The 19359-nt window shown below is 49.8% G+C and overlaps 8 protein-coding genes across 8 annotated transcripts; all 8 read left to right on the forward strand.

Moving 5' to 3' along the window:
- Positions 1-50: 50 nt before the first annotated feature.
- Positions 51-608, forward strand: LOC123690242 (histone H4). The gene has a single exon (XM_045633378.1). The coding sequence runs from the start codon at positions 210-212 to the stop codon at positions 519-521; it is 312 nt and encodes a 103-aa protein (XP_045489334.1). The 5' UTR covers positions 51-209; the 3' UTR covers positions 522-608.
- Positions 609-1710: 1102 nt separating this feature from the next.
- On the forward strand, positions 1711-2902 carry LOC123690226 (late histone H1-like). Its single transcript, XM_045633365.1, has one exon. It carries the CDS (start codon positions 1801-1803, stop codon positions 2620-2622), a length of 822 nt encoding a protein of 273 aa, XP_045489321.1. The 5' UTR covers positions 1711-1800; the 3' UTR covers positions 2623-2902.
- A 1154-nt stretch (positions 2903-4056) lies between these two features.
- On the forward strand, positions 4057-4584 carry LOC123690276 (histone H2A). The gene has a single exon (XM_045633503.1). It carries the CDS (start codon positions 4115-4117, stop codon positions 4487-4489), a length of 375 nt encoding a protein of 124 aa, XP_045489459.1. The 5' UTR covers positions 4057-4114; the 3' UTR covers positions 4490-4584.
- A 652-nt stretch (positions 4585-5236) lies between these two features.
- On the forward strand, positions 5237-5833 carry LOC123690274 (histone H2B). The gene has a single exon (XM_045633501.1). The coding sequence runs from the start codon at positions 5296-5298 to the stop codon at positions 5668-5670; it is 375 nt and encodes a 124-aa protein (XP_045489457.1). The 5' UTR covers positions 5237-5295; the 3' UTR covers positions 5671-5833.
- Positions 5834-7670: 1837 nt separating this feature from the next.
- Positions 7671-8228, forward strand: LOC123690277 (histone H4). The gene has a single exon (XM_045633504.1). The coding sequence runs from the start codon at positions 7830-7832 to the stop codon at positions 8139-8141; it is 312 nt and encodes a 103-aa protein (XP_045489460.1). The 5' UTR covers positions 7671-7829; the 3' UTR covers positions 8142-8228.
- A 1102-nt stretch (positions 8229-9330) lies between these two features.
- Positions 9331-10522, forward strand: LOC123690271 (late histone H1-like). Its single transcript, XM_045633498.1, has one exon. The coding sequence runs from the start codon at positions 9421-9423 to the stop codon at positions 10240-10242; it is 822 nt and encodes a 273-aa protein (XP_045489454.1). The 5' UTR covers positions 9331-9420; the 3' UTR covers positions 10243-10522.
- A 1154-nt stretch (positions 10523-11676) lies between these two features.
- Positions 11677-12204, forward strand: LOC123690275 (histone H2A). Its single transcript, XM_045633502.1, has one exon. The coding sequence runs from the start codon at positions 11735-11737 to the stop codon at positions 12107-12109; it is 375 nt and encodes a 124-aa protein (XP_045489458.1). The 5' UTR covers positions 11677-11734; the 3' UTR covers positions 12110-12204.
- A 652-nt stretch (positions 12205-12856) lies between these two features.
- LOC123690273 (histone H2B) lies at positions 12857-13453 on the forward strand. Its single transcript, XM_045633500.1, has one exon. It carries the CDS (start codon positions 12916-12918, stop codon positions 13288-13290), a length of 375 nt encoding a protein of 124 aa, XP_045489456.1. The 5' UTR covers positions 12857-12915; the 3' UTR covers positions 13291-13453.
- The last annotated feature ends 5906 nt before the right edge of the window (positions 13454-19359 follow it).

A 19359-nucleotide genomic window follows, 5' to 3' on the forward strand; every position in this document is an offset into this window, starting at 1 on the left:
GAACGAATCTCACACACCGAACGCCGCTGCCCCGCTGCCTCTCTCCCCTCTGCCCCGTTTATATGCGAGGTCCTAGCTGTCCGAAATCTATATATACAGCACGATTGGTAAGCGCGAAGCGCATTGTAACAGTGATCGTCGTACGTGACACACGTACGTAGTGCTGGTGATTTTTCTAAGAAGTACAGTTAATTCAGAGACAATCAACGATGACCGGCCGCGGTAAGGGAGGAAAGGGATTGGGAAAAGGTGGCGCGAAGCGTCACAGGAAGGTGCTCCGTGATAACATCCAGGGTATCACCAAGCCGGCGATTCGGCGTCTGGCGCGCAGGGGTGGAGTGAAACGTATCTCCGGTCTGATATACGAGGAGACTCGCGGTGTTCTCAAGGTTTTCCTCGAGAACGTCATCCGCGACGCGGTAACCTACACGGAGCACGCCAAGAGGAAGACCGTCACCGCCATGGACGTCGTGTACGCTCTGAAGCGCCAGGGCCGCACCCTCTACGGTTTCGGCGGTTAAGTTGATTAATTGTTGTCTGTCGTATACATACTTAGGTATATGACGGATATTTTTCAACAAGTAAAAAAGGCCCTTTTCAGGGCCGCATATGTTTCTATTATAAAAATAAAACGTATCAAAACGACTAAACGACACCCACCCACAATTAGTTTTAAGCTACCAATATAAATAAATAATTTAATAAATTACCAATCGATAAATGATTGATTGAATAATACTTTTCATAATATTATCGACTACTATTACTGCTGATACTAATGCTAACTATCCACTAGTGGCATGTTAATATAAAGTTTTCGTACTGTATGTACACGAGTACGGCGTTAGCAGTCGCTCTCGTCGTCATAATAATATTATATCGCAAACGATAAGTATAGTATGTACACATACTATTATAGAGAGATAGCGGTTAGGTTATTATGTTATGCTTAGACATTGAAAATTAAGAATATAGGTGTGCTAATGCTAGGTTGCGACCGAACAGCATCGCTCCCGGTTGCGTCAATGAAATTTTTGCTTTGAATTTATATAGATCTCGCGTGCTTCTCGATCGATGTGTTTGATAAATACTTATAATTAATTTAATCGGACATTTCGACGAGCTCACTAGACTTATTTCGTTTCGTAAATAATATTAATGCTACTACGGAGCAAAGACGAAAGAGAACGCGCGCGCGTCCACGGCCTCGTCTCGGGAGCGCGGTGCTGTCCTACAACATGTCGCATTCGATGCGTTAAAATCGATCGTAATCCTAATATATCGCCGAAACGAATGGATCCCGTTGAACCTCGGAATCTTGAGCTCCGCCCTCGGAGGTCGCGCGCGCGGCCACCTTTCGCTTTAATTGTTTAATTCGCGATTTAAACTGGACGGTACGCGCGCGACTCGACAATAACAAACTTCAAACGCGGATGCCCGACGCGCGCGACCGCCTGGAGCCCCGCCCGACTGCCCGACCGGTGGCCGATATCGTAGACTATCGATCGCCAACGAGATTTCCACCGATTTTTCGTTTGATAATCATCAAAAATCCGATGAGACCGAGACGTGTTAGTGAAAAGTTTCACACTCGAATACGAGAAAACGCACGCAGCCGACGAAGCTCTCGTCGCGGTATACCGATTCGTCTGGCCGGCGCTCACTAGCGCCGCGCACTCTTTACGCACATATTATTATCATCCACCTAGTACGATAATATTATACTACTACATAATATTATAACAATAATATAATTAGTGTGACTGTGTGATTCATATAATTGAAAAAGAAAAGAAAATAATGGCCGACACCGCAGTAGCATCGGAGACACCCGCGCCGGCGACGCCCGCCAAGAAGGCACCGAAAGCGGCAGCGGCCGCCAAGAAACCCAAGGCGAGACCGACGCACCCCAAGACCTCCGAAATGGTGAACAGCGCGATCAAGGAGCTCAAGGAGAGGAGCGGATCGTCCCTGCAGGCGATCAAGAAGTACATCGCCTCGAATTATAGCCTCGACGCCGAGAGGTTGGCGCCGTTCATAAGAAAGTATCTCAAGCGTGCCGTCGCCTCCGGCACCCTGATTCAGACGAAGGGCAAGGGCGCATCGGGCTCGTTCAAGATAGACAGCAAGTCTGGTACCGGCGGCGCCGCTAAGAAGGCGACGGCCGCCTCCGCGTCCTCCGGCGGCAGGGGCTCCGGCGCGGCGGCGTCCTCCGCGGCCAAATCGGCGAAGAAGCCGAGCGCACCCGCCAAGAAGACCGCCGCGAGCGCCGGCGCCAGGAGCAAGAAGGCCGCCGCCGCCGCGTCGGCATCGGCCGCCGGGTCCGCCTCCCCGGCCAAAGCGGGCGGCAGGGGCGTCGCCGCCAAAGACAAGAAGGCGGCGGCTGCGGCCAAGAGGAAGCCGGTCGCTGCGGCCGCACCGAAGAAGGGTCGCGCCGCCGCCGCCGCCGCGGCGTCCGGCAAGGGCGCGTCGAGCAACGCGGCCGCGTCCAAGGCGAAGAGGAGCGCGAAGCCACCGACCAAGAAACCTAAGGCCCCCAAACCGAAGAAGGCCGCCGCCGCCGCGCCCAAATCGAAGGCCGCCACCACCGCGAAAAAGGCGTCGGCCGCTTCCAAGAAGTGAACGCGACCATCCACGTTCAATAAGCACGAGCCGCCGCACCGTGTTCGCGTACGCTGACCACCGAGTAGCGGGAGCGGAAGGAGGGTCACCGGCCACCGGACCAGCGACGAGCGCATCGCAAGTGGTCGGTTGTGTCGATGTCGTATATTATTATTGTAATAATAGACGCACGCACAAACACGCCACACAAAAAGCCCTTTTCAGGGCTAACATATGTTTCAATGATGGGCTGCCGTTGAGCCGTCGAGAGTATCAAACGAATAAACGCACAAAAAAATATTATATTATATTGAATCCTAAAAATCTACATATATATACAAATAATATATAGCCATTCCATGTTGTCGCAGGTGCTACAAACTATCAAAATTGTCCAATTGTCGCTAGTTTACCGGCTGGTGATACATATCCTATATTATATAAATAATAAAACATGCGACATAGGTAGTTGTTAAATTGTCCAATAATGAAGGCAGCGAGAGTGAGAGAGGCAGATTATGTACCTATGTATAAGTATGTAGGTGTGTCTTAATATTTTAACACCTTATTCTAATATTATATTAGTTAGCAACTCACCGTCGCAGCAGCGCCGTATCACACACACACGAAACACAAAATCGCCACCGCCACCTGCTAACCACGGTCGGTTCTCTGTATCGAGATCGCACTCACTTCACACTCGAGAAATACAACAAAAAAAAAAAATGCAATGCAGCACCGCGACCACTACTTCCTCTTCGCGATAACAATCCCTTCGGCCGCTCGAGATGCGCCTCCTTCGCCGCCCGAGTGCCCGACTGTTGCCAAATGTAAAAACAATACATGTACCCAATTATCAACAGATGTTATGAGGTGCAATAAAATTTGGCGGGCCAAGACAAAAGACAATAGACAATGGACACACCCCCGCCACCACCCCCACCGGTTCCTATTTAATAAACAAATTCTAAACAAATAACCAAATATGTAATATAAAAATATGTAATAATGGGCGTTTTACACGATTACACAACAGTACATAAAAACGAAAACACGAAACCGGTACACGTTCAAACAAAAAAGATAAAACACACAATAAATATTTGGAATAAAGATTCTAAACAAATAACCAAATACGTAATATAATAATATCTATCTGTATGTATATATATTTTTTTGTATGTATGTATGTATGTATGTATGCATGTAATTTTCATTCTTATTATTATTATTTTTAATTCTAATTCCACGTAATATGTAGATCTTACACACGTGACCGAAGCCCGCGCTCCCCCTCTCGCGCCCCTCACTAACGCTCGCTCGCTGAGCCGGCGGCACCCAATCGCGTTTAATAGCGCAGAGTCGTCGACGTCGTTTCTCGTCACACCCGGCCAGTTGGTTGAACACCGTCCGAATTCATATATAATATGAATTCGTAGCGGCTTGAAAAAAAAATAAGTAACCTGTCGGTTAGTTTTCAGTGAGTTGTGCAGTGCCCAAATAATCAAACGCAATGTCCGGACGTGGCAAGGGAGGCAAGGTCAAGGGAAAGGCAAAGTCGCGTTCCAACCGCGCAGGTCTCCAGTTCCCGGTGGGTCGTATCCACAGGCTGCTCAGGAAGGGCAACTACGCCGAGAGGGTCGGTGCCGGTGCGCCGGTGTACCTAGCGGCCGTTATGGAGTACCTGGCGGCTGAAGTGCTCGAGTTGGCCGGTAACGCGGCCCGTGACAACAAAAAGACCAGGATCATACCGCGTCACCTGCAGCTGGCCATTCGTAACGACGAGGAGCTCAACAAGCTGCTCTCCGGCGTGACCATCGCACAGGGCGGTGTACTGCCTAACATTCAGGCGGTCCTTCTCCCCAAGAAGACCGAGAAGAAGACATAAATTATAATAGCAACGACTGGAGTCTCGTCCAATTATTGTTATTATTCGTGTCGTTGTCAACTCGACGACCTAAAAGGCCCTTTTCAGGGCCGCAATATGATTCATAAAATCGCAATGATCGTGTGGTACGGCCACCGTGCCACCGTGATTTGTTAGATAAATGTATCAGCGACAATAAACGTTCCACACGTCACTATTCACAAAAATTATATACTAAGTACCTACTACTATAAATATGCTTCTATCAAAAAAATTGACTCAATTACCTACTTATTACAATGTGTATATACAATATCGAGTTGTATTTATTTTTTTATTCTTGACAATATTATTTACTTACAACAACAATAATAATAATAAATAAAAATAAAAACAACAATCGAACATGTAGACACGCCCGAAATTCACATTGCTCACGCATAATCCAATCAGTAATAATGAGACAATACATACAATACAGGCATACTGTTATACTACGTTATTATTGTTATTATTTTTAAATAACCATAAATAAACCGTGTCAGAGGGAGAAGGAGATAGAGACGGAGATATACATAATATAACGCCCCGCTCCCTCCGCCGTCGCCGTTCACCCCCCTCGCGCCCCAACACGCGGCGTCCTAACGGTAACGACGCCGTCGATTGGCGGCCGCGAAACGTTTCCTATGTAACGCCGGACCAGTCGCCAGAGCACTTTTCAAAGTGAAGTTTACTGAAGTGAGGTCCAAAAAATATTTCAAATCACAAGTCTAGTGTCTCTCGTTGTTGTCGATACATAGTTTGTGACTGCCTATCTATCGTTCACTATGCCACCAAAGACCAGCGGCAAGGCGGCCAAGAAGTCCGGCAAGGCGCAGAAGAACATATCCAAATCGGACAAAAAGAAAAAGAAGCACAAGAGGAAGGAGAGCTACGCCATTTACATCTACAAGGTACTGAAGCAGGTGCATCCCGACACCGGTATCTCTTCGAAGGCGATGTCAATCATGAACTCGTTCGTGAACGACATCTTCGAGAGGATCGCGGCGGAGGCGTCCCGTCTCGCACACTACAACAAGCGTTCGACGATCACGTCCCGCGAGGTGCAGACCTCCGTGAGGCTCCTGCTGCCCGGCGAGCTCGCCAAGCACGCCGTCAGCGAGGGCACCAAGGCCGTCACCAAGTACACCAGCTCCAAGTGAGCGTCGCGGCGCGGTGGGACAACGGCGGCGGCGGCGTAGGACCAGCACCATCGTCTCGGCGCCGGCGATTTCTCTCTTATATTATTATACGTAATGAAAGTATAATGAGAGCGATTGACTATGATCATCATCATCATGAAAACGGCCCTTTTCAGGGCCACAATATCTATCCGAAGAGTTTGGTGTGTGTGTGTGAACCACACACCACAACGCACAGTATCAACGATAAACGTAAAAAAAAAAAAAAAAATATATATATATATATATAAATTAACAATCCCTCTATTATCAAGTACTTTTACCTATAAACCGATAAACAATTATATTAAGTGTAAAAACTATCATGAATATGAAACTTAAAAATTAAAAAAAAAAAAAGACAATAGTCTCGGTGTACATAATTATATATATATATATATATTTATCTCACTCTCTCTCCATCTCTCTCTCTGTCTCTTATTTTATATATTATATAATATTTTGTACATGCACAGAATTTTGTATGTTTAATTAGTGTTGTCCACTGATCAGTGAAAAGTAATGTAAATTCAACTTATTTAACGCGATTAAAGACAAATGAACGTTTTAATTTTTGTTAGTTACCTATTTATTATTGTTATAAACAATTTCATTTTAGATAGGTCTCGTAAATGTCCCGACACACCCGCCCGTCCCGTTCGAGCTCGGTTCGACGTTATATATAAATGCGGCCCAATAGTTTTAAAGGTGTTTATATCATCATCGCAAGCGATACGCGACGGACGTGTCCACACATCGTACATAATATAATAAAGTTTGCATTCAGTCGAGTCGAGTGAGTGAGTGAGAGCAGTCGTCGTAATGGCACGTACTAAGCAGACAGCCCGTAAGTCCACCGGAGGTAAGGCGCCGCGAAAGCAGCTCGCCACCAAGGCGGCCCGCAAGAGCGCTCCAGCCACCGGCGGCGTGAAGAAGCCTCACCGTTACAGGCCCGGTACCGTCGCTCTGAGAGAGATCCGTCGCTACCAGAAGAGTACCGAGCTGTTGATCCGCAAGTTGCCGTTCCAGCGTCTGGTGAGGGAGATCGCGCAGGACTTCAAGACCGACCTCAGGTTCCAGAGCTCCGCCGTGATGGCGCTTCAGGAGGCGAGCGAGGCGTATCTGGTGGGCCTCTTCGAGGACACCAACCTGTGCGCCATTCACGCCAAGCGAGTGACGATCATGCCCAAGGACATCCAACTGGCGAGACGCATTCGCGGCGAGCGTGCTTAATTTTGCGCAGCCGCTGCTAAATAATAATAATATTATAATATTATTATTACAACAAAAGGCCCTTTTCAGGGCCGCATATAATTCAAATGATGTGCTTCACAGACAGACATCACGTATCGAACGAATAAAACGAACGTTATACAAAGTCAAAAGGCTTTATTTAGGCTAACATTAAGAATAATTAACCTAATATAATATAAAACAATTAATTTATTGAAATTATTAAATTAATAATTATTTTCGAGATCGATATAACGTAAATGAGGCAGGCGCCTATCGCACTGTGTGTCTCTATGATATTTTCTATTATGCGTCAGCATAATATATTTTCGACTTCAAAGGCAAATGCCGACAACAATATTTGCGAGCCACCATTGTTTCACTGTTTCTTAGAAAACAATTGCACAATAATGACTTTCTATTATATGTATTTATGGCACCACTTCAGGAATTTATGACTCTTGTTGACGCGTGCTGTAGCTCAGTGTGTGTACCAGGTGTTAATTTTTTTTTTGTTTAGTTAATTGTTAAATGTGTTAAATTTTTGCGGTGATTTGTTTTTTTTTCTGTTATTGCGTATTGTTTTCAATTCATGCGTATCGACATATTTTATTATTCATCGGTTTTATTTTGCTTCTTTATGTACATAGTTATTGTAGTTATTTATTTATTTATACATACATAAAATCATAATAATAAGAACGAATCTCACACACCGAACGCCGCTGCCCCGCTGCCTCTCTCCCCTCTGCCCCGTTTATATGCGAGGTCCTAGCTGTCCGAAATCTATATATACAGCACGATTGGTAAGCGCGAAGCGCATTGTAACAGTGATCGTCGTACGTGACACACGTACGTAGTGCTGGTGATTTTTCTAAGAAGTACAGTTAATTCAGAGACAATCAACGATGACCGGCCGCGGTAAGGGAGGAAAGGGATTGGGAAAAGGTGGCGCGAAGCGTCACAGGAAGGTGCTCCGTGATAACATCCAGGGTATCACCAAGCCGGCGATTCGGCGTCTGGCGCGCAGGGGTGGAGTGAAACGTATCTCCGGTCTGATATACGAGGAGACTCGCGGTGTTCTCAAGGTTTTCCTCGAGAACGTCATCCGCGACGCGGTAACCTACACGGAGCACGCCAAGAGGAAGACCGTCACCGCCATGGACGTCGTGTACGCTCTGAAGCGCCAGGGCCGCACCCTCTACGGTTTCGGCGGTTAAGTTGATTAATTGTTGTCTGTCGTATACATACTTAGGTATATGACGGATATTTTTCAACAAGTAAAAAAGGCCCTTTTCAGGGCCGCATATGTTTCTATTATAAAAATAAAACGTATCAAAACGACTAAACGACACCCACCCACAATTAGTTTTAAGCTACCAATATAAATAAATAATTTAATAAATTACCAATCGATAAATGATTGATTGAATAATACTTTTCATAATATTATCGACTACTATTACTGCTGATACTAATGCTAACTATCCACTAGTGGCATGTTAATATAAAGTTTTCGTACTGTATGTACACGAGTACGGCGTTAGCAGTCGCTCTCGTCGTCATAATAATATTATATCGCAAACGATAAGTATAGTATGTACACATACTATTATAGAGAGATAGCGGTTAGGTTATTATGTTATGCTTAGACATTGAAAATTAAGAATATAGGTGTGCTAATGCTAGGTTGCGACCGAACAGCATCGCTCCCGGTTGCGTCAATGAAATTTTTGCTTTGAATTTATATAGATCTCGCGTGCTTCTCGATCGATGTGTTTGATAAATACTTATAATTAATTTAATCGGACATTTCGACGAGCTCACTAGACTTATTTCGTTTCGTAAATAATATTAATGCTACTACGGAGCAAAGACGAAAGAGAACGCGCGCGCGTCCACGGCCTCGTCTCGGGAGCGCGGTGCTGTCCTACAACATGTCGCATTCGATGCGTTAAAATCGATCGTAATCCTAATATATCGCCGAAACGAATGGATCCCGTTGAACCTCGGAATCTTGAGCTCCGCCCTCGGAGGTCGCGCGCGCGGCCACCTTTCGCTTTAATTGTTTAATTCGCGATTTAAACTGGACGGTACGCGCGCGACTCGACAATAACAAACTTCAAACGCGGATGCCCGACGCGCGCGACCGCCTGGAGCCCCGCCCGACTGCCCGACCGGTGGCCGATATCGTAGACTATCGATCGCCAACGAGATTTCCACCGATTTTTCGTTTGATAATCATCAAAAATCCGATGAGACCGAGACGTGTTAGTGAAAAGTTTCACACTCGAATACGAGAAAACGCACGCAGCCGACGAAGCTCTCGTCGCGGTATACCGATTCGTCTGGCCGGCGCTCACTAGCGCCGCGCACTCTTTACGCACATATTATTATCATCCACCTAGTACGATAATATTATACTACTACATAATATTATAACAATAATATAATTAGTGTGACTGTGTGATTCATATAATTGAAAAAGAAAAGAAAATAATGGCCGACACCGCAGTAGCATCGGAGACACCCGCGCCGGCGACGCCCGCCAAGAAGGCACCGAAAGCGGCAGCGGCCGCCAAGAAACCCAAGGCGAGACCGACGCACCCCAAGACCTCCGAAATGGTGAACAGCGCGATCAAGGAGCTCAAGGAGAGGAGCGGATCGTCCCTGCAGGCGATCAAGAAGTACATCGCCTCGAATTATAGCCTCGACGCCGAGAGGTTGGCGCCGTTCATAAGAAAGTATCTCAAGCGTGCCGTCGCCTCCGGCACCCTGATTCAGACGAAGGGCAAGGGCGCATCGGGCTCGTTCAAGATAGACAGCAAGTCTGGTACCGGCGGCGCCGCTAAGAAGGCGACGGCCGCCTCCGCGTCCTCCGGCGGCAGGGGCTCCGGCGCGGCGGCGTCCTCCGCGGCCAAATCGGCGAAGAAGCCGAGCGCACCCGCCAAGAAGACCGCCGCGAGCGCCGGCGCCAGGAGCAAGAAGGCCGCCGCCGCCGCGTCGGCATCGGCCGCCGGGTCCGCCTCCCCGGCCAAAGCGGGCGGCAGGGGCGTCGCCGCCAAAGACAAGAAGGCGGCGGCTGCGGCCAAGAGGAAGCCGGTCGCTGCGGCCGCACCGAAGAAGGGTCGCGCCGCCGCCGCCGCCGCGGCGTCCGGCAAGGGCGCGTCGAGCAACGCGGCCGCGTCCAAGGCGAAGAGGAGCGCGAAGCCACCGACCAAGAAACCTAAGGCCCCCAAACCGAAGAAGGCCGCCGCCGCCGCGCCCAAATCGAAGGCCGCCACCACCGCGAAAAAGGCGTCGGCCGCTTCCAAGAAGTGAACGCGACCATCCACGTTCAATAAGCACGAGCCGCCGCACCGTGTTCGCGTACGCTGACCACCGAGTAGCGGGAGCGGAAGGAGGGTCACCGGCCACCGGACCAGCGACGAGCGCATCGCAAGTGGTCGGTTGTGTCGATGTCGTATATTATTATTGTAATAATAGACGCACGCACAAACACGCCACACAAAAAGCCCTTTTCAGGGCTAACATATGTTTCAATGATGGGCTGCCGTTGAGCCGTCGAGAGTATCAAACGAATAAACGCACAAAAAAATATTATATTATATTGAATCCTAAAAATCTACATATATATACAAATAATATATAGCCATTCCATGTTGTCGCAGGTGCTACAAACTATCAAAATTGTCCAATTGTCGCTAGTTTACCGGCTGGTGATACATATCCTATATTATATAAATAATAAAACATGCGACATAGGTAGTTGTTAAATTGTCCAATAATGAAGGCAGCGAGAGTGAGAGAGGCAGATTATGTACCTATGTATAAGTATGTAGGTGTGTCTTAATATTTTAACACCTTATTCTAATATTATATTAGTTAGCAACTCACCGTCGCAGCAGCGCCGTATCACACACACACGAAACACAAAATCGCCACCGCCACCTGCTAACCACGGTCGGTTCTCTGTATCGAGATCGCACTCACTTCACACTCGAGAAATACAACAAAAAAAAAAAATGCAATGCAGCACCGCGACCACTACTTCCTCTTCGCGATAACAATCCCTTCGGCCGCTCGAGATGCGCCTCCTTCGCCGCCCGAGTGCCCGACTGTTGCCAAATGTAAAAACAATACATGTACCCAATTATCAACAGATGTTATGAGGTGCAATAAAATTTGGCGGGCCAAGACAAAAGACAATAGACAATGGACACACCCCCGCCACCACCCCCACCGGTTCCTATTTAATAAACAAATTCTAAACAAATAACCAAATATGTAATATAAAAATATGTAATAATGGGCGTTTTACACGATTACACAACAGTACATAAAAACGAAAACACGAAACCGGTACACGTTCAAACAAAAAAGATAAAACACACAATAAATATTTGGAATAAAGATTCTAAACAAATAACCAAATACGTAATATAATAATATCTATCTGTATGTATATATATTTTTTTGTATGTATGTATGTATGTATGTATGCATGTAATTTTCATTCTTATTATTATTATTTTTAATTCTAATTCCACGTAATATGTAGATCTTACACACGTGACCGAAGCCCGCGCTCCCCCTCTCGCGCCCCTCACTAACGCTCGCTCGCTGAGCCGGCGGCACCCAATCGCGTTTAATAGCGCAGAGTCGTCGACGTCGTTTCTCGTCACACCCGGCCAGTTGGTTGAACACCGTCCGAATTCATATATAATATGAATTCGTAGCGGCTTGAAAAAAAAATAAGTAACCTGTCGGTTAGTTTTCAGTGAGTTGTGCAGTGCCCAAATAATCAAACGCAATGTCCGGACGTGGCAAGGGAGGCAAGGTCAAGGGAAAGGCAAAGTCGCGTTCCAACCGCGCAGGTCTCCAGTTCCCGGTGGGTCGTATCCACAGGCTGCTCAGGAAGGGCAACTACGCCGAGAGGGTCGGTGCCGGTGCGCCGGTGTACCTAGCGGCCGTTATGGAGTACCTGGCGGCTGAAGTGCTCGAGTTGGCCGGTAACGCGGCCCGTGACAACAAAAAGACCAGGATCATACCGCGTCACCTGCAGCTGGCCATTCGTAACGACGAGGAGCTCAACAAGCTGCTCTCCGGCGTGACCATCGCACAGGGCGGTGTACTGCCTAACATTCAGGCGGTCCTTCTCCCCAAGAAGACCGAGAAGAAGACATAAATTATAATAGCAACGACTGGAGTCTCGTCCAATTATTGTTATTATTCGTGTCGTTGTCAACTCGACGACCTAAAAGGCCCTTTTCAGGGCCGCAATATGATTCATAAAATCGCAATGATCGTGTGGTACGGCCACCGTGCCACCGTGATTTGTTAGATAAATGTATCAGCGACAATAAACGTTCCACACGTCACTATTCACAAAAATTATATACTAAGTACCTACTACTATAAATATGCTTCTATCAAAAAAATTGACTCAATTACCTACTTATTACAATGTGTATATACAATATCGAGTTGTATTTATTTTTTTATTCTTGACAATATTATTTACTTACAACAACAATAATAATAATAAATAAAAATAAAAACAACAATCGAACATGTAGACACGCCCGAAATTCACATTGCTCACGCATAATCCAATCAGTAATAATGAGACAATACATACAATACAGGCATACTGTTATACTACGTTATTATTGTTATTATTTTTAAATAACCATAAATAAACCGTGTCAGAGGGAGAAGGAGATAGAGACGGAGATATACATAATATAACGCCCCGCTCCCTCCGCCGTCGCCGTTCACCCCCCTCGCGCCCCAACACGCGGCGTCCTAACGGTAACGACGCCGTCGATTGGCGGCCGCGAAACGTTTCCTATGTAACGCCGGACCAGTCGCCAGAGCACTTTTCAAAGTGAAGTTTACTGAAGTGAGGTCCAAAAAATATTTCAAATCACAAGTCTAGTGTCTCTCGTTGTTGTCGATACATAGTTTGTGACTGCCTATCTATCGTTCACTATGCCACCAAAGACCAGCGGCAAGGCGGCCAAGAAGTCCGGCAAGGCGCAGAAGAACATATCCAAATCGGACAAAAAGAAAAAGAAGCACAAGAGGAAGGAGAGCTACGCCATTTACATCTACAAGGTACTGAAGCAGGTGCATCCCGACACCGGTATCTCTTCGAAGGCGATGTCAATCATGAACTCGTTCGTGAACGACATCTTCGAGAGGATCGCGGCGGAGGCGTCCCGTCTCGCACACTACAACAAGCGTTCGACGATCACGTCCCGCGAGGTGCAGACCTCCGTGAGGCTCCTGCTGCCCGGCGAGCTCGCCAAGCACGCCGTCAGCGAGGGCACCAAGGCCGTCACCAAGTACACCAGCTCCAAGTGAGCGTCGCGGCGCGGTGGGACAACGGCGGCGGCGGCGTAGGACCAGCACCATCGTCTCGGCGCCGGCGATTTCTCTCTTATATTATTATACGTAATGAAAGTATAATGAGAGCGATTGACTATGATCATCATCATCATGAAAACGGCCCTTTTCAGGGCCACAATATCTATCCGAAGAGTTTGGTGTGTGTGTGTGAACCACACACCACAACGCACAGTATCAACGATAAACGTAAAAAAAAAAAAAAAAATATATATATATATATATAAATTAACAATCCCTCTATTATCAAGTACTTTTACCTATAAACCGATAAACAATTATATTAAGTGTAAAAACTATCATGAATATGAAACTTAAAAATTAAAAAAAAAAAAAGACAATAGTCTCGGTGTACATAATTATATATATATATATATATTTATCTCACTCTCTCTCCATCTCTCTCTCTGTCTCTTATTTTATATATTATATAATATTTTGTACATGCACAGAATTTTGTATGTTTAATTAGTGTTGTCCACTGATCAGTGAAAAGTAATGTAAATTCAACTTATTTAACGCGATTAAAGACAAATGAACGTTTTAATTTTTGTTAGTTACCTATTTATTATTGTTATAAACAATTTCATTTTAGATAGGTCTCGTAAATGTCCCGACACACCCGCCCGTCCCGTTCGAGCTCGGTTCGACGTTATATATAAATGCGGCCCAATAGTTTTAAAGGTCAGCCCGTGCTGAGCTGTAAAGGCCCTTAAGGCCAACAGCGAGATTCCTTTCCAAAAAAAAAAAAAAAAAAAAAAAAAAAAAAAAAAAAAAAAAAAAAAAAAAAAAAAAAAAAAAAAAAAAAAAAAAAAAAAAAGTTTTAAAGGTGTTTATATCATCATCGCAAGCGATACGCGACGGACGTGTCCACACATCGTACATAATATAATAAAGTTTGCATTCAGTCGAGTCGAGTGAGTGAGTGAGAGCAGTCGTCGTAATGGCACGTACTAAGCAGACAGCCCGTAAGTCCACCGGAGGTAAGGCGCCGCGAAAGCAGCTCGCCACCAAGGCGGCCCGCAAGAGCGCTCCAGCCACCGGCGGCGTGAAGAAGCCTCACCGTTACAGGCCCGGTACCGTCGCTCTGAGAGAGATCCGTCGCTACCAGAAGAGTACCGAGCTGTTGATCCGCAAGTTGCCGTTCCAGCGTCTGGTGAGGGAGATCGCGCAGGACTTCAAGACCGACCTCAGGTTCCAGAGCTCCGCCGTGATGGCGCTTCAGGAGGCGAGCGAGGCGTATCTGGTGGGCCTCTTCGAGGACACCAACCTGTGCGCCATTCACGCCAAGCGAGTGACGATCATGCCCAAGGACATCCAACTGGCGAGACGCATTCGCGGCGAGCGTGCTTAATTTTGCGCAGCCGCTGCTAAATAATAATAATATTATAATATTATTATTACAACAAAAGGCCCTTTTCAGGGCCGCATATAATTCAAATGATGTGCTTCACAGACAGACATCACGTATCGAACGAATAAAACGAACGTTATACAAAGTCAAAAGGCTTTATTTAGGCTAACATTAAGAATAATTAACCTAATATAATATAAAACAATTAATTTATTGAAATTATTAAATTAATAATTATTTTCGAGATCGATATAACGTAAATGAGGCAGGCGCCTATCGCACTGTGTGTCTCTATGATATTTTCTATTATGCGTCAGCATAATATATTTTCGACTTCAAAGGCAAATGCCGACAACAATATTTGCGAGCCACCATTGTTTCACTGTTTCTTAGAAAACAATTGCACAATAATGACTTTCTATTATATGTATTTATGGCACCACTTCAGGAATTTATGACTCTTGTTGACGCGTGCTGTAGCTCAGTGTGTGTACCAGGTGTTAATTTTTTTTTTGTTTAGTTAATTGTTAAATGTGTTAAATTTTTGCGGTGATTTGTTTTTTTTTCTGTTATTGCGTATTGTTTTCAATTCATGCGTATCGACATATTTTATTATTCATCGGTTTTATTTTGCTTCTTTATGTACATAGTTATTGTAGTTATTTATTTATTTATACATACATAAAATCATAATAATAAGAACGAATCTCACACACCGAACGCCGCTGCCCCGCTGCCTCTCTCCCCTCTGCCCCGTTTATATGCGAGGTCCTAGCTGTCCGAAATCTATATATACAGCACGATTGGTAAGCGCGAAGCGCATTGTACGGTCGTCTGCCTACTTGTGCACACGAGCCTATACGCGTTTCATCACTGCTATTGTTTTAATTATAAAACATATATGCAGAAACCATTTGAGTAGCCGCCTGCACCCGTTTCACGCCGACACCGAAGCAACGAACGCGCTGCGTCTATCCCGGCTTCCCACCAGAGGGTCTCACCGGGGGATGCGCATGCGCGGGAGGCGCTAAGGTGTCCAGGCTGTGCCTGGCAGACTCCAGCTCCCGCCATGGAGCGAAAATCCCGTCGCGACGTATCTGGCCCGCGCGCCAATGAACGCTCCCGCTCGCGCGGTGGAGCCGCGCCGCCGCCGCCGTCGTCATCATATGAATGCAGTGCTCCCGCGTCGCGCATGGCTGACCGGTCCCTGAGCGGCTCTCGCTCGCGTAGCGATCGAGCCCCGGGACCAGGAGCCGAAGAACCGGGCGAGACAGCCGTTTTTAAGAAACAGCTCTCGTCGCGGTATACTTCGACTGTATACCCCGCCGTATCGGCCCCCCACAACCCCGCCCCCGCGGAAAAAACTTTAACGCGGTACACCGCGTCGCCGAATGACCCCGAGGTCGCTGGTGACTCGCGCCCGGCTGGCGCTCGAGCCCCCCTCGCGGGTTATAGTGACAGTGACACGCAGGACCTTTTAAATGTGTTAAGTGAAAGTGATGTGAGGCCGCAGCTCTCGTCGCGGTATAGCGATGGCGAGAGCGCCCTCACCGCAACACCACACAGGCCACGCCCCTCATTGATGGCGCCACCCGATGAAATGCACCCAACGGTGAGTCCGCCTATTCTATCTATTCAAGAGGAGGAAAACATCGCTCATGGGCAAGACCCGGCTGAGCTGCTGGCCTTCTTAGAAGGCGACCTGCGCCCGGCGCAGCCCGTGTCGCCCCGTGCCGGCTATGAGTCGGATGCGCTGTTTGTTGCGCAGACACTCATAGGCCGGTTCGCAACGGACGGACTCGCGCGCGCAATGTGCGAGTACCTATCGCAGACGCGCAGGCGCCTTTTAAACGAGGGCCTCCTAACTTCGCCGCTCTCGAGCGACGAACACGATGCGCTCGTTAAAGTGAAACGAGCGCATCAAGCTCTACGCCGCCCGCCGCCGCCGGACTCAGACGAGGACGCCGCCGGGTCGGCGCCTAAGCGCGTATGCGCGCAGACGACGCCCCCTGGCGTCAATCAACCACATCAACAGCCTTCTCAACATGCGCAACCGGCGCCGCTCTCCCAGAGGGACCCGCGCCGCCGCCGTTTTGAGGATACAACCATGGCAACGGCGTCGACGAGTGCGCCCCCCTCCGCCCACCCCGCGCCCCGCGCGGCCCTTGCGACGGCTCAACCAACGCCGCAAGACGCGGCGACTACAAATTTAAACGCGGCGTCATACGCCGCGATGACCGCGTCGCCGACGGTGGCCCGTCGGCCACCACTCGCGCCCCTGCCCGCCGCGCCTCAGACACCGAAATACCCGCCATTTGTAATAGAATCCCTCCCTGACTGGACCACCCATGTCAGGGAGATGAAAAAGAGACTGGGGCGTACGGTGAACGCGCGTGCCTATGGACAGGGGCTCAAAATAACACCAGAGGACGAGGAGGAGTACCGCCTGGTGCAGCGGTACCTTGGGGAGTTGGAGACCAGCGGAGTTAACGTGGTATACTTCTCCTACTCCCTACCAGCAGAGCGGCAGCTGAAGGTGGCGGTAAGAGGCATTCCGGCGGACACGGAACCCGAGGCCATCATGTCAGAGCTGCGAGACCTCGGGTACGAGCCTGAACACGCCCAGCCCATTAGAGCCAGGAAGGGAAGACCGGGGTGTATCTTCCTGGTCATACTCCGCCGCACTCCAGACATCACCCCCGCGATCTACGGCATAACAGAGCTGTTGTGCATTCCGGGGGTGACCATCGAGTCCTGGCGGGGCAAAAGGGGCCCCGCACAATGTCATAGATGTCAGGGATTTAGACACTCCTCGCACCAATGCCACCGGGCCCTGGCCTGTGTGAAGTGCGGGGAGGGCCACCGTACCGCCGACTGCCCCCTACCTAAGGGGGCCACGCCGAGATGCGCCAATTGCAAGGGGGCGCATCCGGCCAACCACAGCACGTGTCCGGTGCTGAAGGAGGAGGCGCGCAACAAGCGCGCTGGCACGGTGGCACTTGCAGCACGGGGCATGGGCGCCTCCGAGGCGCGCGGTCGACGTCGCGGTGGTCGCGGCGGTCGCGGCGCGCGCGGCGCACATGGCGCACATGGCGCGCCTGGCGCTGGCGGCGGACGTGGCGCGCAGGGCGTATTTGGCGCCCGCGGCGCACATGGCGCACCTGGCGCACCTGGCGCGCCTAGCTCACATGGCGCCCATGGCGCACTTGGCGTCCGCGACGCGCGGGGACCATCTGGCGCACCTGGCGCACCTGGCGCTCGCGGCACACATGGCGCCACCACTCCAGCGCCTACATCAGCTGCCCAAACACGGCGGAGGGACGAGCCGCGCGAACACGCGCAGGCTGACCCGCGTGCCCATGGGCAGTACTACTCGCAGCCGCAGGAGGTAGAGATGGTCACCTACCCCGCGGAGCCTCCCAGCCAACGCCGACGCCGCAGAGGGGGGAAAAGAAGAGGACGCGGGGGGGTACAACCCCCCGCCCCCCCGCGCGCGGAACCTGCCGCGCACGCCGAGGCTGGCCCCAGTAGGGCCGCCGCCGACTCCGCTCCAGTTGCTGGAGCTACCAGAGCCGCTGACCAGCGCGCCGCACGCCCCCGCAGCGGGGGCCCACTGAGGGGCCAGACGCTCCCCAGCGAGACGGCGATCGCTGAGGCGGTTGACAGGGCGGTCACCGCATTGCTGGGCGCCCTATACCCGACCCCGTCTGAACCGACCTACGGAGGACGCCGGTCGCGCAGTCGAGGCGTGAGGCAACGAAAATGAACTTACGCCTCCTGCACTGGAACGCCGACGGCCTTCGGGATAAAGGCCACCACTTGCGTCACATCCTACGCACACAGGACGTGGATGTGGCGCTCATTTCCGAGACGCACCTGCGCCCCACCGACCGACTGCGTGCCGCGGGCTACTACGTCTACCGCGCAGAGCACCAGGCGGCCAACGGGGCGCCCTTTCGCGGACTGGCGGTGATGATACGGCGACGGATCGCTCACCGCGCAATCCCGCCGGTCAACGGCGACAAAATCCTGACGCTGGGGGTCGAGCTAGAACTGGGCGGGCAGCCCACAGACGTGCTAGCTGTCTACGCTCCCCCCGGCTCCAACTTCGCGCCGGCCGAGCTGGAGGCCGCGCTCAGCCGGAAGCCGACGCTCCTCGCGGGCGACTGGAATGCCAAGCATATCAGCTGGCAATCCCACTCCAGCAGCTCGCGGGGCAACCGGCTCCTGCAGCATGCCGAGGCTCGCGGCTACCAGGTGTGCGGACCAGATGCCGCCACCCACTACCCGAGAAACAACACCCACAGGCCGGACATTATCGATTTGGTGGTGCATAACCGGCCTGATCTCTACCTGGCGCAGGAGGTCCTGATGGATGAGTACCAGTCGGACCACCAACCAGTGCTGTGCCTTCTCGCGGGGGCACCATCCCCGCCCGCACGCAGCTGGAGGGTCACCGACTGGAACGCCTTCGAATCGATACTCGAAGGCGCCACCGCGCCAGGCCCACCGGACACGACACCAGGCGCCGTTGACGACATGGCGGAGTCCATGACGCGGCAACTCCAGGCAGCTCTGGCGGAAGCAACGACCACGCGTCCGCCGGAGGTCATACGCGAGGACCTAGCCCCGTTCGTGCTGAGGCTGATCAGACAGAAGCGCGCGCTCAGGAG

The sequence above is a fragment of the Pieris rapae genome, chromosome 23 (genome assembly GCF_905147795.1).
Source record: "Pieris rapae chromosome 23, ilPieRapa1.1, whole genome shotgun sequence".
Taxonomy (NCBI): Eukaryota; Metazoa; Arthropoda; class Insecta; order Lepidoptera; family Pieridae; genus Pieris; species Pieris rapae.